The following is a 19784-nucleotide window of genomic DNA, read 5'->3' on the forward strand; positions in this document are numbered from 1 at the left end:
AATCAGTATAATCAAACACAGCTGGACTCAAATGAAGGTGTAGAACCATCTCAGGGATGATCAGATGAAATGGACAGAGCCTAAGTTAAATATATGAGTGTCACAGCAAAGGGTCTGAATACTTATGACCATGTGATATTTCAGTTTTTCTTTTTTAATAAATCTGCAAAAATGTCAAATTCTGTGTTTTTCTGTCAATATGGGGTGCTGTGTGTACATTAATGAGGAAAAAAATGAACTTAAATGATTTTAGCATATGGCTGCAATATAACAAAGAGTGGAAAATTTAAGGGGGTCTGAATACTTTCTGTACCCACTGTATTTTTGCTGAACAGCATATTATGACTTCTGCTCTATTTACAGACGCAATCAAAACTACACCCACATCCTGCGATTTCTGAATCTGGGAGATAAGAAGCTCAATCCATTTGACATTACACATCGATTCACACACCTCTTCTGGCTCGGTGATTTGAATTACCGTGTTGAATTCCCATCTACAGTAAGTTTGCTGTATAGAAATTAAACCCTCACACACAAGTATAACGTAACATTCTATAAGTTCCTGGAACCAAATTAATTGCTCATATAATATTTTAATTGAGATTTGGTTGTTTATACACCATCCTGATGATGTAGGTGCACAAATATATCATTAATACCTTTTTTAAATGTAACTTTTTAGAAAATTCAGTTTGTTATGACATTTACTGCTGAGATTAAGCCAGCAGTGGTGCAGTTCAGTGACTGGTGTACAGGAGGTCATGCTGCTTCTCAAGTGTCTGAACTCTTACTGTGCTGCTCACACTTTAGGCAGGAAAAGTCATTACTATGCACTGTTTCCCTTCACAGGAAGCTGAGAATATTGTGACAAAGATCAAACTGCAGCAGTACCAGGAACTTCTCAGTAAAGACCAGCTCAGCATGGAACGGAATGATAGAAAGGTCTTCTTGCATTTTGGTGAGCCACGACTGCACTCTGAACACTCTTTAGCAAAACTGTCCAGTGCAGACATGTTGCACAGCAGGTTAGCTTATACTGTACGTGACTTACATTCATTGAACCAGCTCTTTTCTGTATATTATCTACATTTGTCGAGTGTCAGCAAACATCCTATTAAAATCATTGCCTTGTTAACCTGTTTTTATTTGATTGTAGATGAGGAGGAAATCACATTTGCACCCACATATCGCTTTGAAAGAGACACACGAGAAAAGTATGCCTACACAAAAGCCAAAGCCACAGGGGTAAGCTTATGTTTAGTCATGTCAGTCTGGAAGACACCACTCATTTAGTCAAGATTTTCCTTTCATTTTTCATCTGTCTGCTTGTTGTGGCTCAGAGAAAATGTATGATACAACTGATCTGCAGGCACCAGGATCAATTTAACAAGTTTCCCTCTAAGACACAAAGAGCCTCAGGAATTTAAATAGCTTAAATTGATCCATTGCAGCAAGGAGGTTTGGGTACGCTTCTACCAGGAATTACATGACTTCTCCATCTCCTCACATGCTGGACTTTTCATAAACTGCAGTCTTTAAAATAAATGACAGAAATCAGGGGTCAGCAGACATCTCTGGTTCAGCTCCCCAGCAGTGTAACTGCTTTGTAAAGCTTCCACTAAACTACAGCCATGTCTAAATGTTAAGTACTCTATGTATTTCTGACCAATGTAACTTTGCAGACAAAATACAACTTACCCTCATGGTGCGATCGTGTCCTGAGGAAGTCCTACCCTCTTGTTCATGTCGTCTGTCAAGCATATGGTGAGTTATTCATACATGAAGAGTTTTTGGTAGCGCACCTGTAATTTCTGAATAATTAGCTTTTAATGTTCTACGGTTCTAGAAAGAGCTATATAATGTGGTTTAATTAAAGGGACAAGAGAGATCCTTTTCAAATGTAACACTTTCATCTCATTAGTCTCAGTTAATTGTCTTTTAGCCGGTGCATGTCAGCTGACTATACATCTATTAGCTTATTGCAGATATGTTGGTACAGTATTAGTGTATGTATTAGCCAGTAATTATCTATTTGGTTACCAGAGAAAACCAAAACCATATAATCACATATCAGTATATACTTTCCCATGCATGCAATTCTACAAATATTGAAAATAATACTTAATAATATGAAGATATTCATATTTTATTATAGTATGAATAAAAATGTAATAAAATGTCTATTTACCAGGGATAAAGTGGAGGCTTTCTTTCAGGGAAATAGTCCTTACATAAAATATTCCTTAGTACCAAGTTACATAGCTTGTTTACATTAACTTAGCTCATTTAAATAAACTTTTCTGCTTACAGGGTGCACTAATGACATCATGACAAGTGACCACTCACCAGTTTTTGCCTCGTTTGAAGTTGGAGTAGCCTCACAGTTTGTCTCCAAGCAAGGTACAGTACGATGACCCGCCTCTCAACACATTAGCTCGTGGTTTCTGCTCCGAAGTTGCAGTATGATGTTGTCATATGTTTCAGATCCAAATAGTGCACCTCAAGGTGGGATACAGATCATGAACTGTGTGGCCACTTTGTTGACAAAATCAAACACCAAGTTCTTCATCGAATATCATTCCAGTTGCTTGGAGAGTATGTTTCACCTTTTTGATTGACCACATCTCACTGGATTCTGCTTTAAATGGGCTAAGCAAATCTTTCTTCATAATCTCTACAGAAACTGTCAAGACGTCAGAGGGAGAAAACACCGACCACTCAGATGGGTCAATAAAAGTTCGGTTTGGAAACCAAGTTATGGTAAGACGCAACTGCAGTTGAACTGTTGTGGCATCAGGCTATCATCACTGATCGACTATTCTGTCTTCTCAAGCTCACCCCCATTATCTCGGACCCCGAGTACCTTTTGGACCAGCACATCCTCATCTGTGTGAAGTCAACAGATTCTGACGAGTCTTACGGTAATGAACTTACTGCAGTTTGTAGGACACTGAGAGGAGTGGTGCTTACAGTTTACTGATGTGTTATTTCCAAAGGTGAGGGCTGTGTTGCACTGCGAGCTGCCCAGTTTTGCTATACAGAGTTTCAGGTCACCCTGACTCACAACGGAGAGAAGGCGGGCGTGTTGACAGGTGGCATCCAGTTACACACATCTGAGGGCAAGCCCACGGAGAAGTTGTATGGTGAGTCTTGAAACCAGCTTAGGATGTAGCTACAACTATAAATGCTTTCAGTTCCTGTAGCACCAATTCCTGTTTGACTCTGCTTTCAGATTTCATCAAAATTGAGAAGGATGACCCTGTCACCTCCAAATGCAAAGGCAGTGAGCTCAACAAGTGAGACTTTTATTTTTTTAACTTGTGTTACCTCAATATATCTCAGATATGATTCCCTGATATTTTCTGTCTTTGTGTTGGCAGGCTGTCTCTCACCCAAGCACATGATATTTCCAACCCCAATTACATGGGAATGTCCTTCAAAACTGGAAATGTGGTAGATAAAGGCTGGAGTTACAGTATGCCACCAAAAAATGTATCTACTGCCGGGCAAGGGGGTAAAGACTCCAAGAAGGGTGGCTATGATGTGGGCACGCGCAGTCCCACAGGAAAAACCTGTCTCCCGTAAGCAACCGCTTCTGGTGCAATGTGACTTGAGTTTCAGTTTCACTTCGACCCTCAGTCCTCAAGAAAACATCTCTCTAAAAAGATGTAGTAATGTAAAACCAGTAGCTGACCCGATTCAGCAGAAAGTGAAAGTGAACCGTTACTAACATGCGCTTTTGTCTCGCAGGGGTGAGGAGGAAAAAGCATCAGAGATGTTTGACAACCCTTTGTATGGTTCAATGGTAAAATCCCATGGTTGGTCCAAGGACCAAGACCTTCAGCACAAGGACCACCTCATACCCCCAGACCCAGTGTTTGCACCTTCCAAAGCAGCAGACGGCGACTCTGATCGCCCCCCAGTTCCCACCCCACGTAACCGATCTTTTACCTGCTCAGAGACCAAGCCTCAGCATTCCACCCCCATCACCTCCTATCCCTCAGCATACAAGAAACCGGTGATGCCCTCGCGCTCAGAAGGTGGGATGGCACACAGCCGGCCTCCTGTACCTGCTAAGAACCGACCAGCCATGCCAGAGCCGCAGATCACTAAATCCAGAGACTACAGAGACAGCGCCGATCTCCCCAGCAAACTCAGAATGCCAACAAAACCTGGCCAGTTGCAGTCTCAGAGGCAGTAAGAAAAACTCTTCATTTGTCTTAAATTTTAAGACAAGTATAATACATATGATGATGCCAACTCTTTGTCTTTATTTAGCGCATCCTGAAGTTCCCAAGATGGGCTGCTCTGTGAAGTGAGACCAGGCTGCAGCACTGAATGTAGCCTGCAGCTTCCCGCCTTGCATTTTTGGAAACATAAAGTACACAGAGCAAAGGCTTCAGCCAATTACTCCATGTGCCGTATCCCTGATGGGTGACTAGTCATTTGTTGCCATTTTGGGAAATATTTCAATTTTCTTTATTGTATTAGAGAAAGAATTAGGTAAAATGATTTGAATCCAGTCTCAAAACTGTCCTTTTAATACATAGCTACAGCTACAGCTAGCTCTCATTTATCCTAGCATAAAGGCTGAGAAGCAGGGGGAAATGGCTAGCCTGGCTTTGTCCAAAGGTTAAAAAAATCCTCCTACTATATATATTTAACACATTAATCACCTTTGGAAAGTGCTAGGCCAGCTGTCTTCTGCCTGCAGGTTTTAATGATAAGGTAAACTAGCCATCTGAGACTGCAGATAAAACAGAAAAATAGGTCTACTTCCCAGACTGTCAGCCTGTTCTTTCAAAGTGATATAAACATTAGAGACCCTTGTCAGACTTAATTTCTGCTAAGCTTGCATTACAAAATAGTTTTATATTGAACTTGTCTTATTTTACATAGTTTCATAATATACAGTAGCTAATCAATGTTTACTTTACAGTATTATCTTTCACAAACATTGACGATGTATAATGAAGATGTATAATAAATGCTGCAATAAATTAAAATGATAAAGCTAAATGAGACATTGTTATTTCAGTTTTCAGAACTAGTTTTAAATACTTAAGTGTGGTATTGTAACATTGCTATAATTTGCTCCCATCTGCTTGTGGTAGTACGTCTGGTGTTGATGATGTATCACACTATGTAATATTGCTGCGACGAACCAGAACTCCATGCAGAATGCAAATTCATTCATTCATTCATTCATCTTCTATACTGCTCAGTCCCAAACAAGGTCGCAATCGGGCGAAGGCAGGGTACACCCTGGACAGGCCGCCAGTCCATCCAGAATGCAAATATCATGTGCTATTCAAGTTAGTAAAAATACTGAAATATTTAAATATGATAAAAGTGTAATGAGACAAGTTACCTTTCATTATATATATTTTTTCAGATACCCTAGCCTTCATTGCATATTACTGTCTCTTATAACTCTTCAAGCATATAAAAATTGCTCACTTTACAACTGGCTTTGTCCTCAGCTATAGGCTGTATGTAGTATGTAACTGTCGACAGTGGGTCACGATACAGTATGTAACTGTCGACAGTGGGTCACGAGTAGACATTGTCTCATTTTAACAGATCACAGTCCACAGAGATTGGTAACCACTGATAAGCTATAGCAAATCCTAAAAGCTCTTTCGTGTCTCTCTAGTGTCTTTTTTTCCTTTTTGGACAAGCCCAGCAGGTTTTAATATGCACCATAAACATATCGCACAGGGTTAACAGGCACAAAGCTAAATATTAACTCCACAGACTCTCTGTTACATATTTTACCTTATAGTTATGGTATAACGCTTTAAGGACACACCATTCACGACTGTCAACCGTAAACGCACCTCTGACTCCCCCGTGCGGGCCTGGTCAGTAACTGCACCGTGGTTCGTCGCAGCAATATTACGTGGTATGATACATCATCAACGCCAGACGTACTACCACTAGAAACTAACAGCAATAATGGTATGTAAAGGGCAGGTTTGAATGTGTGAATTTGTTTTCTTGTTTATATCACTTTCCAAAGTTGCACTGAGGCGTGGAGTTACTCAGAGATCACTGTATCGCTGTAGCGTGGTTTAAGGCGAGTTTATCAGCAGCTTGTATCACGCTCGGCATTTAGCCCGAGCTGCTAACATTAACGGTAGCATGTCTGTGTTTCCAGCTTTTCTACTCGTTTTTCAAGTCGCTGGTGGGGAAGGACGTGGTGGTGGAGCTCAAAAACGACTTGAGGTTAGTTTTTGTCAATTTATTCCCGTAATTAGCTCACAATATTTTTTGTAGTTTCCATTATTTACATATTTACAACATCGGTGCTAGCTGTTTGCAGCAGTGGAGGAGGATCTGGATGATGGTAGCTAGCGAGGCTCAAAAACTCAATGCCCAGCGTATGTTAGGCGGTTAAATGCAACATAACACAGTCCATTAATGACTAGCTTTCTGTCCCGTACCAATTCGCGCATTTAGTGCAGTGGTGGTGTTCTGTATTGTAATAAATTGCAAGTAATCTAGTTATTTTGTATGTAGTGTTAGGTATTTTTAGTCAGATAGATATTGGATAGATACTTTATGTATTAGAAATGTTTAGTGGAGATAGGATGTCTAGTTAGACTGTTAAATGCTTAGTCATGCTCATGAGTTTCTACAGGGTACATCTGGTCAAGGATAACTAGAGAGAAGAGTTGATGACTGTCAGCAGACAGGGTGTTTAATATTATTATTATGACGTATATAACTGTAGCCTTAGCCATAATATGTTCTTATGTTTAAGTCACGACATGTTACTAGAAGTCTGTGAGAATGTTTTTAGCTACACACCACTTAATCAACAGACACACACACATTGATTTCCTTCATGTTTTGACTACTGCTATGACCAGCTGCAAAGCTGGTAACAGAGACGTCTCGGTTGACGTTTCTGTGTAGTATGGGGCTAGCCCAACTGAAGGGATATAATGTATAGGCCTGGTGGGTTCAGGGTCTTTCATCTTACATCTGCCTGCATGCAGTTTGGAGGTGCAAGATACCTGAGCGTGTAATGTTAATTTTACCTGTGATCCTTTGAATAAATCAGCACTGTTTTGAAGTTACTTGGACTGTCTCGTCTCGTGAGTTAGCAATGGTAACAAGAGCCATAGTCCTGCAGTAGAGAACAGCGGTTAATTGATCTCTAAGTACTGATGTAAACATGTGATGTCCATTAATGCTTGTAATAATTTGTATCCTTAAATTCTGTTTCAGCATTTGTGGAACACTGCATTCTGTTGACCAGGTAGGATATAATGATTTATTTAACTTACTTTGGCACAAAAGCCATTACATTTTCTGTCTAACTGCCCAGTTCGGACTCTTTTGACATTGCTCTTCTGCATGTGTGTTTCAGTATCTGAACATTAAGCTCACAGACATCAGTGTCACGGATCCAGAGAAATATCCACACATGGTAGGTCCAGCTGTCCGGCACCTCTCACTCAGTGTTTTTTCTTTTTGTGACATGTCTGTCTAAACCTGGACGTTATGTTTGGGCTCCTGAAGACTCTAGAGGACACTTCTCATTGTTTTATTACTCCTACGTTTCCTAAATTTATGAGAGTTGATTTATACACATTTATGAACTGATGACATTTCACAAGTCTGCTACAAAAAATGTTTGAGATCTCAAGAGACCCCAGCTGTAAAACACAATTAAGTATAATAGATTGTCCCAATTCCCAAGTAAGTGTGTACACATGCACACACTTCAAAACGTATTGTGAGTTCCTACACAGGCCCATAGTAGCACAGAAAAGAGAGACTTGCATCTGCCATCATATAACATGACATGAAAAACATGAAGTATTTCCAAGGCTGGTATAATAATACTTTGTGGTCATTTCCATATTTGCACCTTCATCAAATGTGCAGGTCAGGTTTTTGGTTACTACTTTAACACTATATATTTTGGATTTAATGAGGTCAGATGAAAGAGAAGTACTGATTTTGTGAATATTATAATCTAAAAAATGAGACAGTACAGCAGACACTCCTGAAACTTGTACTCTATTTCTAATAGGAGACTTTGAAAAGAGATCGCAAAAATACTTCATTACCAGCTGTATTTCTTAAAGCTCATTTACACCATTTCCAGCCCTTTGAATGGTGGTTGTCTTCAAACTCCATTCTGTCTTGTGTTAATTTGTTCCAGCTGTCTGTGAAAAATTGTTTCATCCGTGGATCCGTGGTCCGGTACGTTCAGCTACCCGCAGACGAAGTGGACACGCAGCTACTGCAAGACGCTGCACGGAAAGAAGCAATGCAGCAGAAGCAGTGATTTACCTGTAGGGTGGGGATGGGGGGGGACTTTTGTGAGTTGTTAAAAGGTAGTTCAAGTTTTGAGTTAAGCTCATTTAAGGATGATGAGTACAGCTTGTGCAGCTCTTAATTAAGCAGTATTGGTCAGTAGATTCTACTCTTTCACAGAAAATTTAATTGTGTTCTACTATTAGTGATCAATAATTATAAAAATGTAATTATTGGAAACATTCTTTAAGTCACAGACTGTAAAGGAGGCGTTGGCTGATACTGTCTTTTGTTTAAAAGAAGTGGAACTACAACTTGTTAATTTTTGACTTTTTATGCAGCTTCAAAATAAAAAGATATTTTAGTTTTGTTCAAGTTGTTCTCTGCTTGAGCAAAGATTTATGTTTGGGTGTTTAACGTTAACAGGACTTGAATAGGTTTTATGGCTATGATTACAGAAGATGTTATTTTGTAAATGACTGCATTTATGGGAAATAAAGATTGAAATCCCATGGCCTTATTGTGCTAGTTATCCAAGTTTGATTACAGACATGAATATGAGAGATTGCAGTGAAGACATAACTATAAAGTGCCTGGCTTCTGAATGTGTGAAGTAAGGTGTAGTGATTCTTCTTAATAGATGTCAGCGATGGAACCAATGGGTTGTTGGTATACACGTACTGTTCAGCCAGGTTGCAAATATTTCTCCTCACATTTTTCAGTAAATTGTCATTTTTAAATACCGTTACATTTCTTCATGTGAAAATTATGATTCTCCAGTCGGTAAGGGTTGAATGTGCCTGCAGGTCAAACAGAATTTGCACTTTAACTTAAGACTTCTATGTTGTTTGGAAAGTTATGTCCTCTTTCTTTTTAGTTTTAAATATATTTCCAGGAAAATGGCACAACTGCTGACAATTAAACAGCCCACTCTGCTGTTAATACATACAAAATCAATACCTTTATTTTACATTCATACATCTATAACATTGTACAATAATTTTAATGCAGTTAAAAAAAGCCCAATCCAAAAACAAGTCCTGGAGATTTACAGTGATGAATTTGCATGTTGTATGGTTGGTGATGTGCATTTAAAAAATACACACGCGCACCCACAGGGATCTAGGAAAAGTGGTGTCCCTTAAAAGAGCTGAGCTGAATGGAGAATGGGGTTGGGTTAGCATTGTCGCTGGCCAACTGGGGCCTTTCCATGTGGAGCTTTCATGTTCTCCCTGTGCCTGTGTGGGTTTCCTCTGGGTGCTCCAGCTTCCTCCCTCAATCCAAAGACAAGCAGCCTAGGTTGACTGGAAACTATAAATATCCTGTAGGTGGTAATGGTTGTTCATCTTTATGTGTCAGCCCCCTGACAGAGTGGCGTTAATAGTGTACCCCACCTGTCGCCCAGTGTCAGCTGGGCTAGGCTCCAGCGCCCCTGCCACTCTCAAGGAAAACATAGCTATAGCTAATAGATGGAGGGGAATTCAGTCACCACAGAGAAAGGCACATTGAATACACAGTGTATGTACAAACAAAAACCTTAACACTTAACACTAACCCAACTTTACTGTAGGTAAAGAACAATGACCAAACCTGTAAACCTTCACTTATGAAAAACAAATTAACAAAAACAAGTCACATCTGTACAAATACATTTGAAGCAAAATAGTTTCTTGGTCATAACAAAGCAGTACCTTGAAATGCTTTTCAACACTTGATTGGCTCTGCCAGCAGAGAGCAATCCCACAGATACACAATATTTATGCAGTTGCCCACTTCATGTATGCTGACAGTTGGCAACAGTGGGACAGTACCTCATGCATATCCTCATCAGATCTGATATGTGACAGACTAAATCCAACTGCAATGTCACTCTGGCCCCCCCCCCCGCTCATAATATGGTGCAACGTGTACGTACAACTACATAAAAATGTAGATAACTATATACAGCCGCAAATCCTGTTACCTTAAAATATATGTACCACCGTCAATTAAAATGTTCGATACTTCCAGAAAAGTAAGTTCTCTGATACAAAATACTGTAGTTTGAAAAAACAGACTGTTTACATTCCATCCTTCTGAGCAAAATAAAGTTTTATATACGTACCTTCAAAGCTTAGAAACACTTCCAACATATATATATATATATTCATATCTATATAGAAACAATAAAGTGACTAAGATGCCATATGTGGCTCTACGTTCACATGTAGTGGAAACCCGTTTAGAATGGCGTAGACAGCCGATTTATTTGTTTAATGAACACAGTGTGGCACTACAATTTTGGATGATTGTACAAGTTGGGGTCTTTAAATGCCAAGGTCAGGATTGCCTCCATTAAATCTGTTCCTTTCTTCCAGCTCAGCATGCCTTTGTCAAGTCAGTAGGCATGTCAGCCGTGGACATACGGTACTGGATCTTTGTGTTAGTGATGGCGCCATGCTTCTGTCGAAGATGCAACCGTAGTTGACTCTTGTGACGGAAGTGCAAATTGCATTTCTCACACTGCAAAAGGAAATAGTAATTGAAATAATAATATATATGTAATTGTATGAAATTTCACTATCTTGTATCTTCAGTCTGATTCCAGACAATGTAATATTGTATTATTTTGAAACTTTTTAAGAAGTAACATGTCAACCTACATGGTAGGGCTTTTCTCCTGTGTGTATACGCAGATGGCTCTTCAGCGTCTGCAGGTGGCGGAATCGTGTTCCGCAGATCTCACACGGATATGGCTTCTCACCCGTGTGGATCAAGACATGGGCACGGAGATGAGCGACCTGAAATGTAAACAACAAACAGACAGAAAGAAAACATTGTAATCAAAATCAGCTTTACTCTGACTGTTGTCGAAGATGTGTTTGAAAATTCTTCTACACTGACACACTTTCATAAAACCCATGTTGGTATCCAAAGTATAAAGCCAAAACACCCTTAAGGATGTTCACTGTGTCAGTGGGTCCTTCTGTAAAGCTGAAAATACCTATACCCACCCATACTTATACCTCAGAGTTCAGGTCACAGACAATAGAGAGGGAAAATGTTTGTACAAGACCATATTCAGATTTTGATGTAAGGGGTGTTATTACCTGTACAAAACGAGCTCCACACGTCTCACATTTGTATGGCTTCTCCCCTGAGTGGATGCGAGTGTGAGTCTTGAGGTTAGCTGGTCTGTTAAACTGAGCACCACAGATATTACAGCGATACGGCTTCTCTCCTGAAAATAAGAAATTAAAGAACACACTTTAGAATTCAGCAACAAAGCAGCACAGACCTGGAAGCCAAAAATGACTGTTAGATCAAAACATCTACTTAAATGGAGCAGTTTCCTTTGTTTACCTGTGTGAACGGTCTTGTGGCTGGCGAGGTTGCCCTTGTAGCGGAAAGCAGCCTGGCAGCGGTCACACTTGTAGGGCTTGTCGCTGTGTACTTGAAGCATGTGTTGTTTCAGTGCTTCCTCTTCAGCAAACTTGGAGTCACATTCATTACAGAAGAATGTACCGTTTTCTGTGCAGGAAAAATGATGAAAGTTACCTTCTAGTCCTAAACAATGCATAGTTTGTCACTGTCATGTAATATCCTTTGTGAACTCACCACAACTGGAATCTGAGTACTCCGAGTGCAGCTCTGCCATGTCTTCTGCTAGACGGGACCTGGAGGCATTGGGACACACTTCTGAGTGCTGTGGGGACTGGGAGCCACAGGACGAGCCGTTCAGACGGCTCAGGTAGTGTGGAGGGTGGCTGTCACTGTTCCTCAGTGACCCCTCCAGTGCACTATAGATAAAAACCACTTAGTCAGAGGTTCACATATACTTCAAGTTAGATCTCCAAAAATGAAATAAGTTGAAATCTGACATAGACTCCACATTAGACAATATTTCAAACTGAGCATCATTACAAAATGAAGTTCCTAAAATCTTTCTGGTGAATGTCCAAATCCAGAGGAGTAAATTTAATTCATCCCTGGTCTGTTTTAAGGAACAAGACATGAATAATAACAATATGTCATCTTTCTGAGACGAACTGGATTATTGAAAATGCGTATTTAAAAAAAAAAAAAGGACATAAAACACTGCCCATAAAATCCTCTGCTCATGTTATCTTCTTATGTTACCTCAAATTCCACCCAGTGCGTCAAACTAATAGATTCGTATATCAAAATATGCGGCCCCATAGTTGGAGCAAACCCTCACCTGTTGATGATGTTGTTGAGACGACTAGTCTGTGGCACAGGTAAATCCTCATTGCGATTGTTGCTCTTGCTTGTGGTTTGTGGGTCGAGATTCTCAGAGTCGCTGGGGTGAAGGTAGGGTTGCAGGCCAAGGCGCTGAGGTGAACGCAGCCCAGGATTCCTCAGCCCTACCTCATCCTCCTTAGTGCTCTGATTCAGCACAATGAACTTGTACTTCTTCCAGTTGCGAGCTTTGGGGTCCTGTGTACCTTGCAGGGCTTGCGCTCCAGTGGCTTGGGAGAGGCCGGCGTTCTTGCTACTGCTGGATTCTGTTGGGGAGTTTGGCTGGCAGTCTGATTTGAGGGGGCTCTGCGGGCTGCTCATGAGGCTCTTGCGCCCAGTGGAAATTCCTAGTGGGTAGTGCTGATGGATCAGGTCTTCCTCTGCCTGAGGAGCATGCTCTTTGCACGAGTCTTTCTGGTGCTCGAGGGTAAACGTAGGAAAGGTACGCTTCCCTGTGCTGAGACCACTAGACTGGCTGACCCCCTCGTGGCTTTCCTTCCTCATCTCACTGTCCCTCCCTACCTCCCTGGAAGCGTAGGTGGTGGAGTGAATAATGCTGGAGGAGCTGGTGCCGACAACCCTGGTGTATTCTGCCCTCATGGTGTTGTCATGTGGAGAACAATGCTTGTGGTGGATGCCACTCTTTGAGAGGTCAGCAAAAGCGTTTTTGGCATCAGTCAGCTTACAGAGAGGGAAGGGGAATCCTGGCATAGGAAACTGCCCATAGAGATGGTAGTTGCTGGGGGTGCTGACCCCGTTGAACAAGTTTGAGCCGTAGGGCCTCCCATCCCTAAATGGAGCTATGCGGCTGTGCAAACTGTCAACAACATCGTGGGGCCGGTAAGCATGGACGTCCTGAGTTAAAACCAAGGGACTGACCAAAAACTCATCTCTGGGCAGCTTGGCAGTTGGATCACTGTGAAAAGAACAAAGGTAAAAACCATGCAGACGATTGTGATGGATTTCTACTGGTTTACAAAGGAGCATTCTTCTACCAACCTGGATTTGATGAATCTGTGGCAGGTGTCCACAACATGGTCCATCTGCAAGTAGATGGCTGTATTCATGATAGCCATGATCAGACTTTCCTTTAGTGTGAGACGAGAGGTGTACATAAACTCCAGCAGGATGGCAAAGCCCTCTGGGTCCACCTTTGGGTCCAGACTGATAGCATTAAGGTTGCACTTGTGGGAGTCAGTAAAAATGGTGTAAAACAGCCCACTGCAGACATGAAAAAGAAATACAGACAGAGCACACAGCGATCAGTCAATTCTTTCTCAAATAGCAGCCGAAATATTGGCTCATATACCTTGGCTTAAAAACACACACCTGCAAGCCATGAGAACAGTCTTGTGTGCACGAAACTGCTGTCTGTTAACCAAGATAGTGACATCTGTGAGAATATCTCTGGTGCGCAGCCGATTCAGGTTGAGCAGAACATCACTTGCGTGGCGTGTGAACTGTATGCAGCTGTCTGCTGCGCAAGCCATTTTGTCAAGGTCTGCAAACAGAAAACAACTAAGATTATTTCATAAAAAAGTGCCTTGCAGGATTTCATTTACAGCCTCTGCCACAAACCACCCCGTAGTTTTAAGCCTGAAGTGCAGGTAGTCTTTGAATTAAGTGAAATTATTTATGACCCTCATAAGGTCTTGTGTCAGACTAAGCAGCAGTTACAGCCTTTTCACCGGAAGGCGGCGCCATTTATTAAATAAACACTGTCTAGACGGTTAAATTTCTACCTTTGGAATAATTTCTCTCTCCCTTGACTTTATCTCTGAACCACTGGTTGACAGGTTGATATAATAAATAAAGTTTGTATATTAAGATGAATGAGAAATTACAGCACGTTCAAACTGACTGAAATACATTTCTATAAATCGAGGCTTTAGGATTTCAAAATACAAAAATAATGACTTATTTTTGTGCCATGTCTGTCTAAACCTGGACGTTATGTTATGACTTCACTGACTCATTTATTAGAATACCACATATTCAAATAATAAACACCATTAGATACTCTGAGCCTGATCTAAAATCAGTTTATATCAAAGTGAGCAGCTGCTCTGTCACAACCCAGAAAAGTTCACGGTGTCGGATTTTTATTACAGTTCAACAGAAACAGACATTGGGAAAATAAATGCTGCCAGCAGCTCAACTTGACTGAAAACGTAACGAACTCTGAATGAAGCCGCAACACGTCCTCGCCATGACCGACTTTTGTAAATAACCCGTTTCATCAGTGTCGTAGCGGTTTCCCTTGTTTGTTCCAATGAGACCTGTGACCGTGTTGTTGTGAAGCCTGTTCGCTTTCCTTTCCCACTATGCTAAAATGCATTTCTTGGTCACTTCATAGGACTGAAAACTAATACTGAATTAACTTAAGGCACAATAGGCTCGATAACAAACACGGCAGTGTCATTTATGGCAGTATCTTTAAATAAATGTCAGGACAGAAGTTTGTAACTGGACACGTCCGAAAATAGACCCAGCACAGAATGCAGCCTAAACGCATAAATCAAAAGGCGGCAAATAATGACAAACACGCAACACTGAAAATCTAATTCACTACATTTCCAGAAGATGTGAGCTGTTATGAGGACTACTACATACCGTCATTCAGGCTGAATAATTAGTGTGTGACCTAACGTAAAACCGCAGCACACATTTTTGTTAGCCTTTAAACATGTAGGTACACAAAATATCCCTCGTTTTTCTTTTTATTTTATGGGTCTAAATGCGTCCTGTTCGTTTCCCGGGCTAAAACACTGAGCGAGTCTCTCTTCCCGTGGCAGAAATGAGGCAGCACTTTGCAGAAAGCTCCGACCAAGTGTGTGCGCACCTCAGTCAAACCTTTGACTTGGTGTAGTTGGGTAGGCTAAGCCTATCACGCACCGTCACAGTGGAAACACAAGCGATAACTTGGTGCGAAGACGTGTCCTGTAGCCTCTACCGCGGAAAAACACACACGCCCATCAATAATGTTTCCGCTACAGTGTTACGGTAATAGAGGGGCTTGTTCAGCGCAGGCTTTTGCGCTCCATTAGAGCAAACTGCCGTCGCAGCGACCACGGTGTAAAAAATACCCCGAACCTGCTGCTGCCGTGCAGCCAGCAAACTTCGCCTGGCAGCGCTCGCCAGCCGCCGCCACAGAGTTGACAGTTGAACGCACATAGTGTTGAATCTGCGCTGACACTGGCAAGACAGACAAGTACGTCCACCCGAGCGCCGTGTGCCACAGCCTGGGCTCTGGACACAAACCCCCATTTTCTTCGGTGTGTTAGCTAAGCCGAGCCTTATTACTAATTTACGACACGACTATGTGTCAGTGCGGTACGGGGAGCAGCAGCGGAGGAAGGCTGCCGCCGTCCGCCGCCGTCCGCTGCTCCCAGGCGACCACACTCAGCAGCGCAGCGCCGACACTGACGATCTGTCATGCGAGCGGCGCACTGCCTGTCACTGCAGGAACCGCTCCAGAGTTTCGACTACACAGTTCAAACTGCCAGCACACACAGCCACACACAGCCCTGGCTTCACAAACACTTAAACAGCACAACTGGACAAACAGTTATGTCTACAATATTAGCAACACAAAGTAGATAACAATTTCGCGCCAAATTAGAGGAAAAAGGAATTTAAAAATCACCTGGTAGCGCTTTCCTAGAAACTTCTTGCATCTCCACTTCTAAGAACCCCAGTTCTAAGAATCAGAAGAGCTCAATTCTCGGAATTTGAGCCCGAGACCGTACCACTTTCCCGGGGCAGGGGAGAGACGTTTTCATCCCATGTGGGTTAAGACATTTAGTTCCAAAAATAGTTATTCAACATGTTTTGCGCCTGATGATTGTTATAGTAAAGACAGCGTAAATCCAGTGTACGAATGAGTATAAAAAGAGGTATAATTCATTAAAATCCTGCAGGAAATTGTTTAAGGAGGTTTCAAATCCCCCTGCGTTTGGTTGAGTCCACAGTCACAGGACGTCGAGGTGGCGACGTCACCAGTTCCTTAAACCAGGCCCCCGAAATTCTCAGAACTAATTTATATTCCACGACTTGAACAGTTCATCGTACCGTTTCCTTTCGTCGCATTTAACACACAGACCCTACACATACAGCACACAGACTGAGATCTTAATTATACCCACGCGGACAGGTCGATGTGGCAGGCTTGTTTTTCTTTCTTTTTAAATCCAAATTCATTTTATAGACAGATTTCCTGCAGGTATGCTTTTCTTCATAGATGGAGAATACTTGGAATGACCATCGGGGTTTGTTGAAAAAGGAAAGCTTTAATAGATTTATGATTGTCAGATCTTTAGTCAAAGCGGTTTTCGTGTGGATGTGATAGGTTGTTCATTCACTGTACATGTTAGAAGTGGCGCTTGTTAAAGAGTGTGAAGTTTTTCTGTAACTGTATAACGGTGTATGCTTTACGCTCGTTTAAACCAAACGCTTTCGGCAGACTGTTGTTGAAACAAAGATTTGCGACCTGCAGCAGGTATATCAAGTCAAAAGCGCATCACCAGTCTGTAAGAATGACACCAAGTTTTGTAAATGCAATCTTGGCTTGTGCGTTTGATGCGCTGAAAAGACCTATTAGTAATACTTAGCGTGAAACTGAATTTCACTGTCAGGTTTAGGCATTTCTGGTGTTATATTACCATGTGTCTTTGTAACAGGACAGCTGATTTGCTTTGAAAATGTTTCCCCCTTCGTGAAAAAGCTTCTTTTTATTGCATAACTGTAATTGACGTGAAGGGGAGGATGCCTGTGAAATTGTCATTGTCAGCTGTATGTGCACAGTTGCAACAAAAGCTTTGCTCATTGTAATGCAAAGTGAAAGATTCCTGGAAAATTAATTGAATGTATTGCTGTGATAATGGTGATTTTTTCCCCCTCTTCCACTTAATTTAAAGTACATGTACTCCCTGTTGCATCATTTCTTAGAGTTGGTAAGAATAAAGTGTTTCTATTTCTCCAACTGTTAGTATTGTGTTTTACTCTTTGCCTTTTTAGTTCCAAACGTATCAAGGGCCAGATATTTGCATGAAATGATGTCATCAAAGAAGCTGAACTGTGTAGTGTTTCCTCTGAGAACTGGTGTGTATTTATCTGGCTTTCACTGGTGGCATATGATGCCCGGTTAAGGGCTGTGACTACACCTGAACAGTTGTATTCATTTCATGAGTTGTGGGCACACATTTACTGTCAGTGACTCACCCTGGAAACCTTGTTTGTGGTGATTCCAAACTATGGGTTCCCTGTCTTTTCTCATCCCATTCACACCTCGGTACAGAAGGAGCATTTTCTGGGCTGAGAATAGGCAACAAATGAAATCAGTTATAAGATGTCCTGTATCACCGTAATAAACTGCTTTAAAAATACAGCTGATTTTAAACACTTAAGTTCAGTTTTTCAAGCAATTTTAAGGCATCACAAGAAATGTTCCTGTATTCGGTGTCCTGTTTAATGTGGCTTCTGTTGTATATTGTTTGCAGCGTTAAATGTGACGTACACAATCATGCATCAATAATTACAATCAAATAATATGATAAGCATTAATATGAAATGTGCCATTCTGCATAATGACACGTTTTGATGCCAAAACCTTTATACTTTTACTTAGCTAAATAACATTTTCATGTATGACTTTACTATTCTTACACTGTGGTATTGCTACTTTTACTTACACTTCTTCCACCACTGCCATTAAAATCCCCTTTGGTGTTGGGTGTTTTAGTGATGCAGTTTACAGGTCTTTTTTTTTTTTTTTACTTAAACACACATTGTTATTCACAGCACAATGTGTACAAATCATAGTTGTTGAAGAAAACTTTTAAGTTGTAAACTACAGGTAGAAACTGTTAACGTAGACTGCAGTAACACTGGTAATTATACCAGTAACACTGGTAATTATACTGGAAAGGTTAGCTACAGTAACACACTGTACATATTGTACAGTAGAGTACTGTAATACATTTCACAGTAATTAACTGTTAAAACTAATTACAGCAGTCACCTCGTAAAAATACCGTAAACTACTGGCCACCACAGCTGCAGCTATGCTACTGTATTTTTTACAGGGAAATTTGTTATAGTGTACAGTGAGGGTGTCAGGTGAGTTAACTTGACTATTTGCAGATCGTCTTGGATTAGTTAATGCTAAATAGTTATAATGTGGTGACACAGTATCTGTAAAATATTTGAATACAAACTTCATATTCACATTATTGTGAAGATCCATGAGCAAACAAAGGCTGAAGCATGAGCTCCATTATACTATTATTTTTAAAAACTAGTGAACATGCATCTCACATTTGAACATGCAGCCTTGTTTAGTGGATTTGTATTTTATTTTGTAAAGCTATGCCTAGTGGGACTTTAAATAGCTCGGCCCTTTTTTTAAATATATTGGTAATTTTATCTTTTGTAACGTCTTTGAGAAATACCTTGTGCATCTGATGATCTAATACTTGAGAAGAGTGATGAGCAACAGAAAAGTGTAAAACACTTTCAATCATTTATCATTTTTTCAGTTTTCCACAAGACATTTTTTATGAGGTTTAAAATATACATATTTCATAACACTGTCATTACACAGTAATAACTGCATGTTGATGAACTCACTTCAGGGGCATTTAGGCAGCCAGTTGCCTTTGTCATTCACTGAGCAACAGACTGTGCATACACATCCAAAAAAAATATCAGACACAGCTCCTTTTGTTTCTTTTCTTTCTTTTTTTTTAACCGTTTGTATGACGACACACTCCACTGTAATGCAACCAGCATTTCCCTGTGGATTGCCCAAGCATCCACCCATCTGGATCTGGCATCCCGCTAAAAACACTCCAGGTGTTCACAAACCATTGGGGGGGGGGGAGTCTCCAAAATAATTAAGACACGTACTTTTATAGCAATCTCCGATTCAGCACTGCCAAATAAAGACTATCTTGAGCTCCAAACAAAGAGCAGCGTCAACTTTATTTCAATCCACTTGGGGGATGTTTAAGGCGCTCCAGCACAGTTATGCATAATGCACGGCCATAAACCATCCAGGAGTTAGAAGAGAGATGTGTAATTTACCAAGGCTCCATGCTGTGCCCAGCTATAGAAGGATGAGATAATTACTGCAAATCCTTGGCAAACTTTACTCAACCGATTCCAAGCAAAAATAAATGACCCACTTACAGAGGACAGAGAAAGAGTACAGGGTAACCGATCAATATGCCCCTGTCTAAACTGATGCGGGGAACACTGTCACCTTGTGA

General features: G+C 41.0%; 3 protein-coding genes across 3 annotated transcripts in view; 2 read left to right on the forward strand and 1 right to left on the reverse strand.

Moving 5' to 3' along the window:
- The window catches only part of inpp5d (inositol polyphosphate-5-phosphatase D), a 12672-nt gene extending 7669 nt beyond the window's left edge, over positions 1-5003 (forward strand). The window contains exons 15-27 of the mRNA XM_020610081.1: positions 364-502; positions 853-961; positions 1160-1248; positions 1686-1767; positions 2314-2403; positions 2488-2598; positions 2684-2763; positions 2837-2924; positions 3000-3146; positions 3236-3299; positions 3384-3584; positions 3754-4200; positions 4282-5003. Of these exons, the coding sequence (XP_020465737.1) occupies positions 364-502; positions 853-961; positions 1160-1248; positions 1686-1767; positions 2314-2403; positions 2488-2598; positions 2684-2763; positions 2837-2924; positions 3000-3146; positions 3236-3299; positions 3384-3584; positions 3754-4200; positions 4282-4291 (1657 nt within the window). The 3' untranslated portion in view covers positions 4292-5003. The remainder of the gene's footprint in view (positions 1-363; positions 503-852; positions 962-1159; positions 1249-1685; positions 1768-2313; positions 2404-2487; positions 2599-2683; positions 2764-2836; positions 2925-2999; positions 3147-3235; positions 3300-3383; positions 3585-3753; positions 4201-4281) is intronic.
- Positions 5004-5856: 853 nt separating this feature from the next.
- On the forward strand, positions 5857-8798 carry smx5. Its single transcript, XM_020610029.1, has 5 exons — positions 5857-5964; positions 6164-6231; positions 7240-7270; positions 7382-7441; positions 8183-8798. Exons 1-5 carry the CDS (start codon positions 5962-5964, stop codon positions 8306-8308), a joined length of 288 nt encoding a protein of 95 aa, XP_020465685.1. The 5' UTR covers positions 5857-5961; the 3' UTR covers positions 8309-8798.
- A 421-nt stretch (positions 8799-9219) lies between these two features.
- Positions 9220-16251, reverse strand: bcl6aa (BCL6A transcription repressor a). The gene is made up of 9 exons (XM_020610089.1): positions 16163-16251; positions 13846-14017; positions 13516-13737; positions 12476-13432; positions 11875-12056; positions 11620-11787; positions 11367-11497; positions 10920-11057; positions 9220-10779 (listed from the first exon to the last, which is right to left on the reverse strand). The coding sequence occupies exons 1-9, from the start codon at positions 16191-16193 to the stop codon at positions 10636-10638; spliced, it is 2145 nt and encodes a 714-aa protein (XP_020465745.1). The 5' UTR covers positions 16194-16251; the 3' UTR covers positions 9220-10635.
- Positions 16252-19784: the final 3533 nt, after the last annotated feature.

The sequence above is a fragment of the Monopterus albus genome, unplaced genomic scaffold (genome assembly GCF_001952655.1).
Source record: "Monopterus albus unplaced genomic scaffold, M_albus_1.0 scaffold103.1, whole genome shotgun sequence".
In the NCBI taxonomy this organism is placed as follows: Eukaryota; Metazoa; Chordata; class Actinopteri; order Synbranchiformes; family Synbranchidae; genus Monopterus; species Monopterus albus.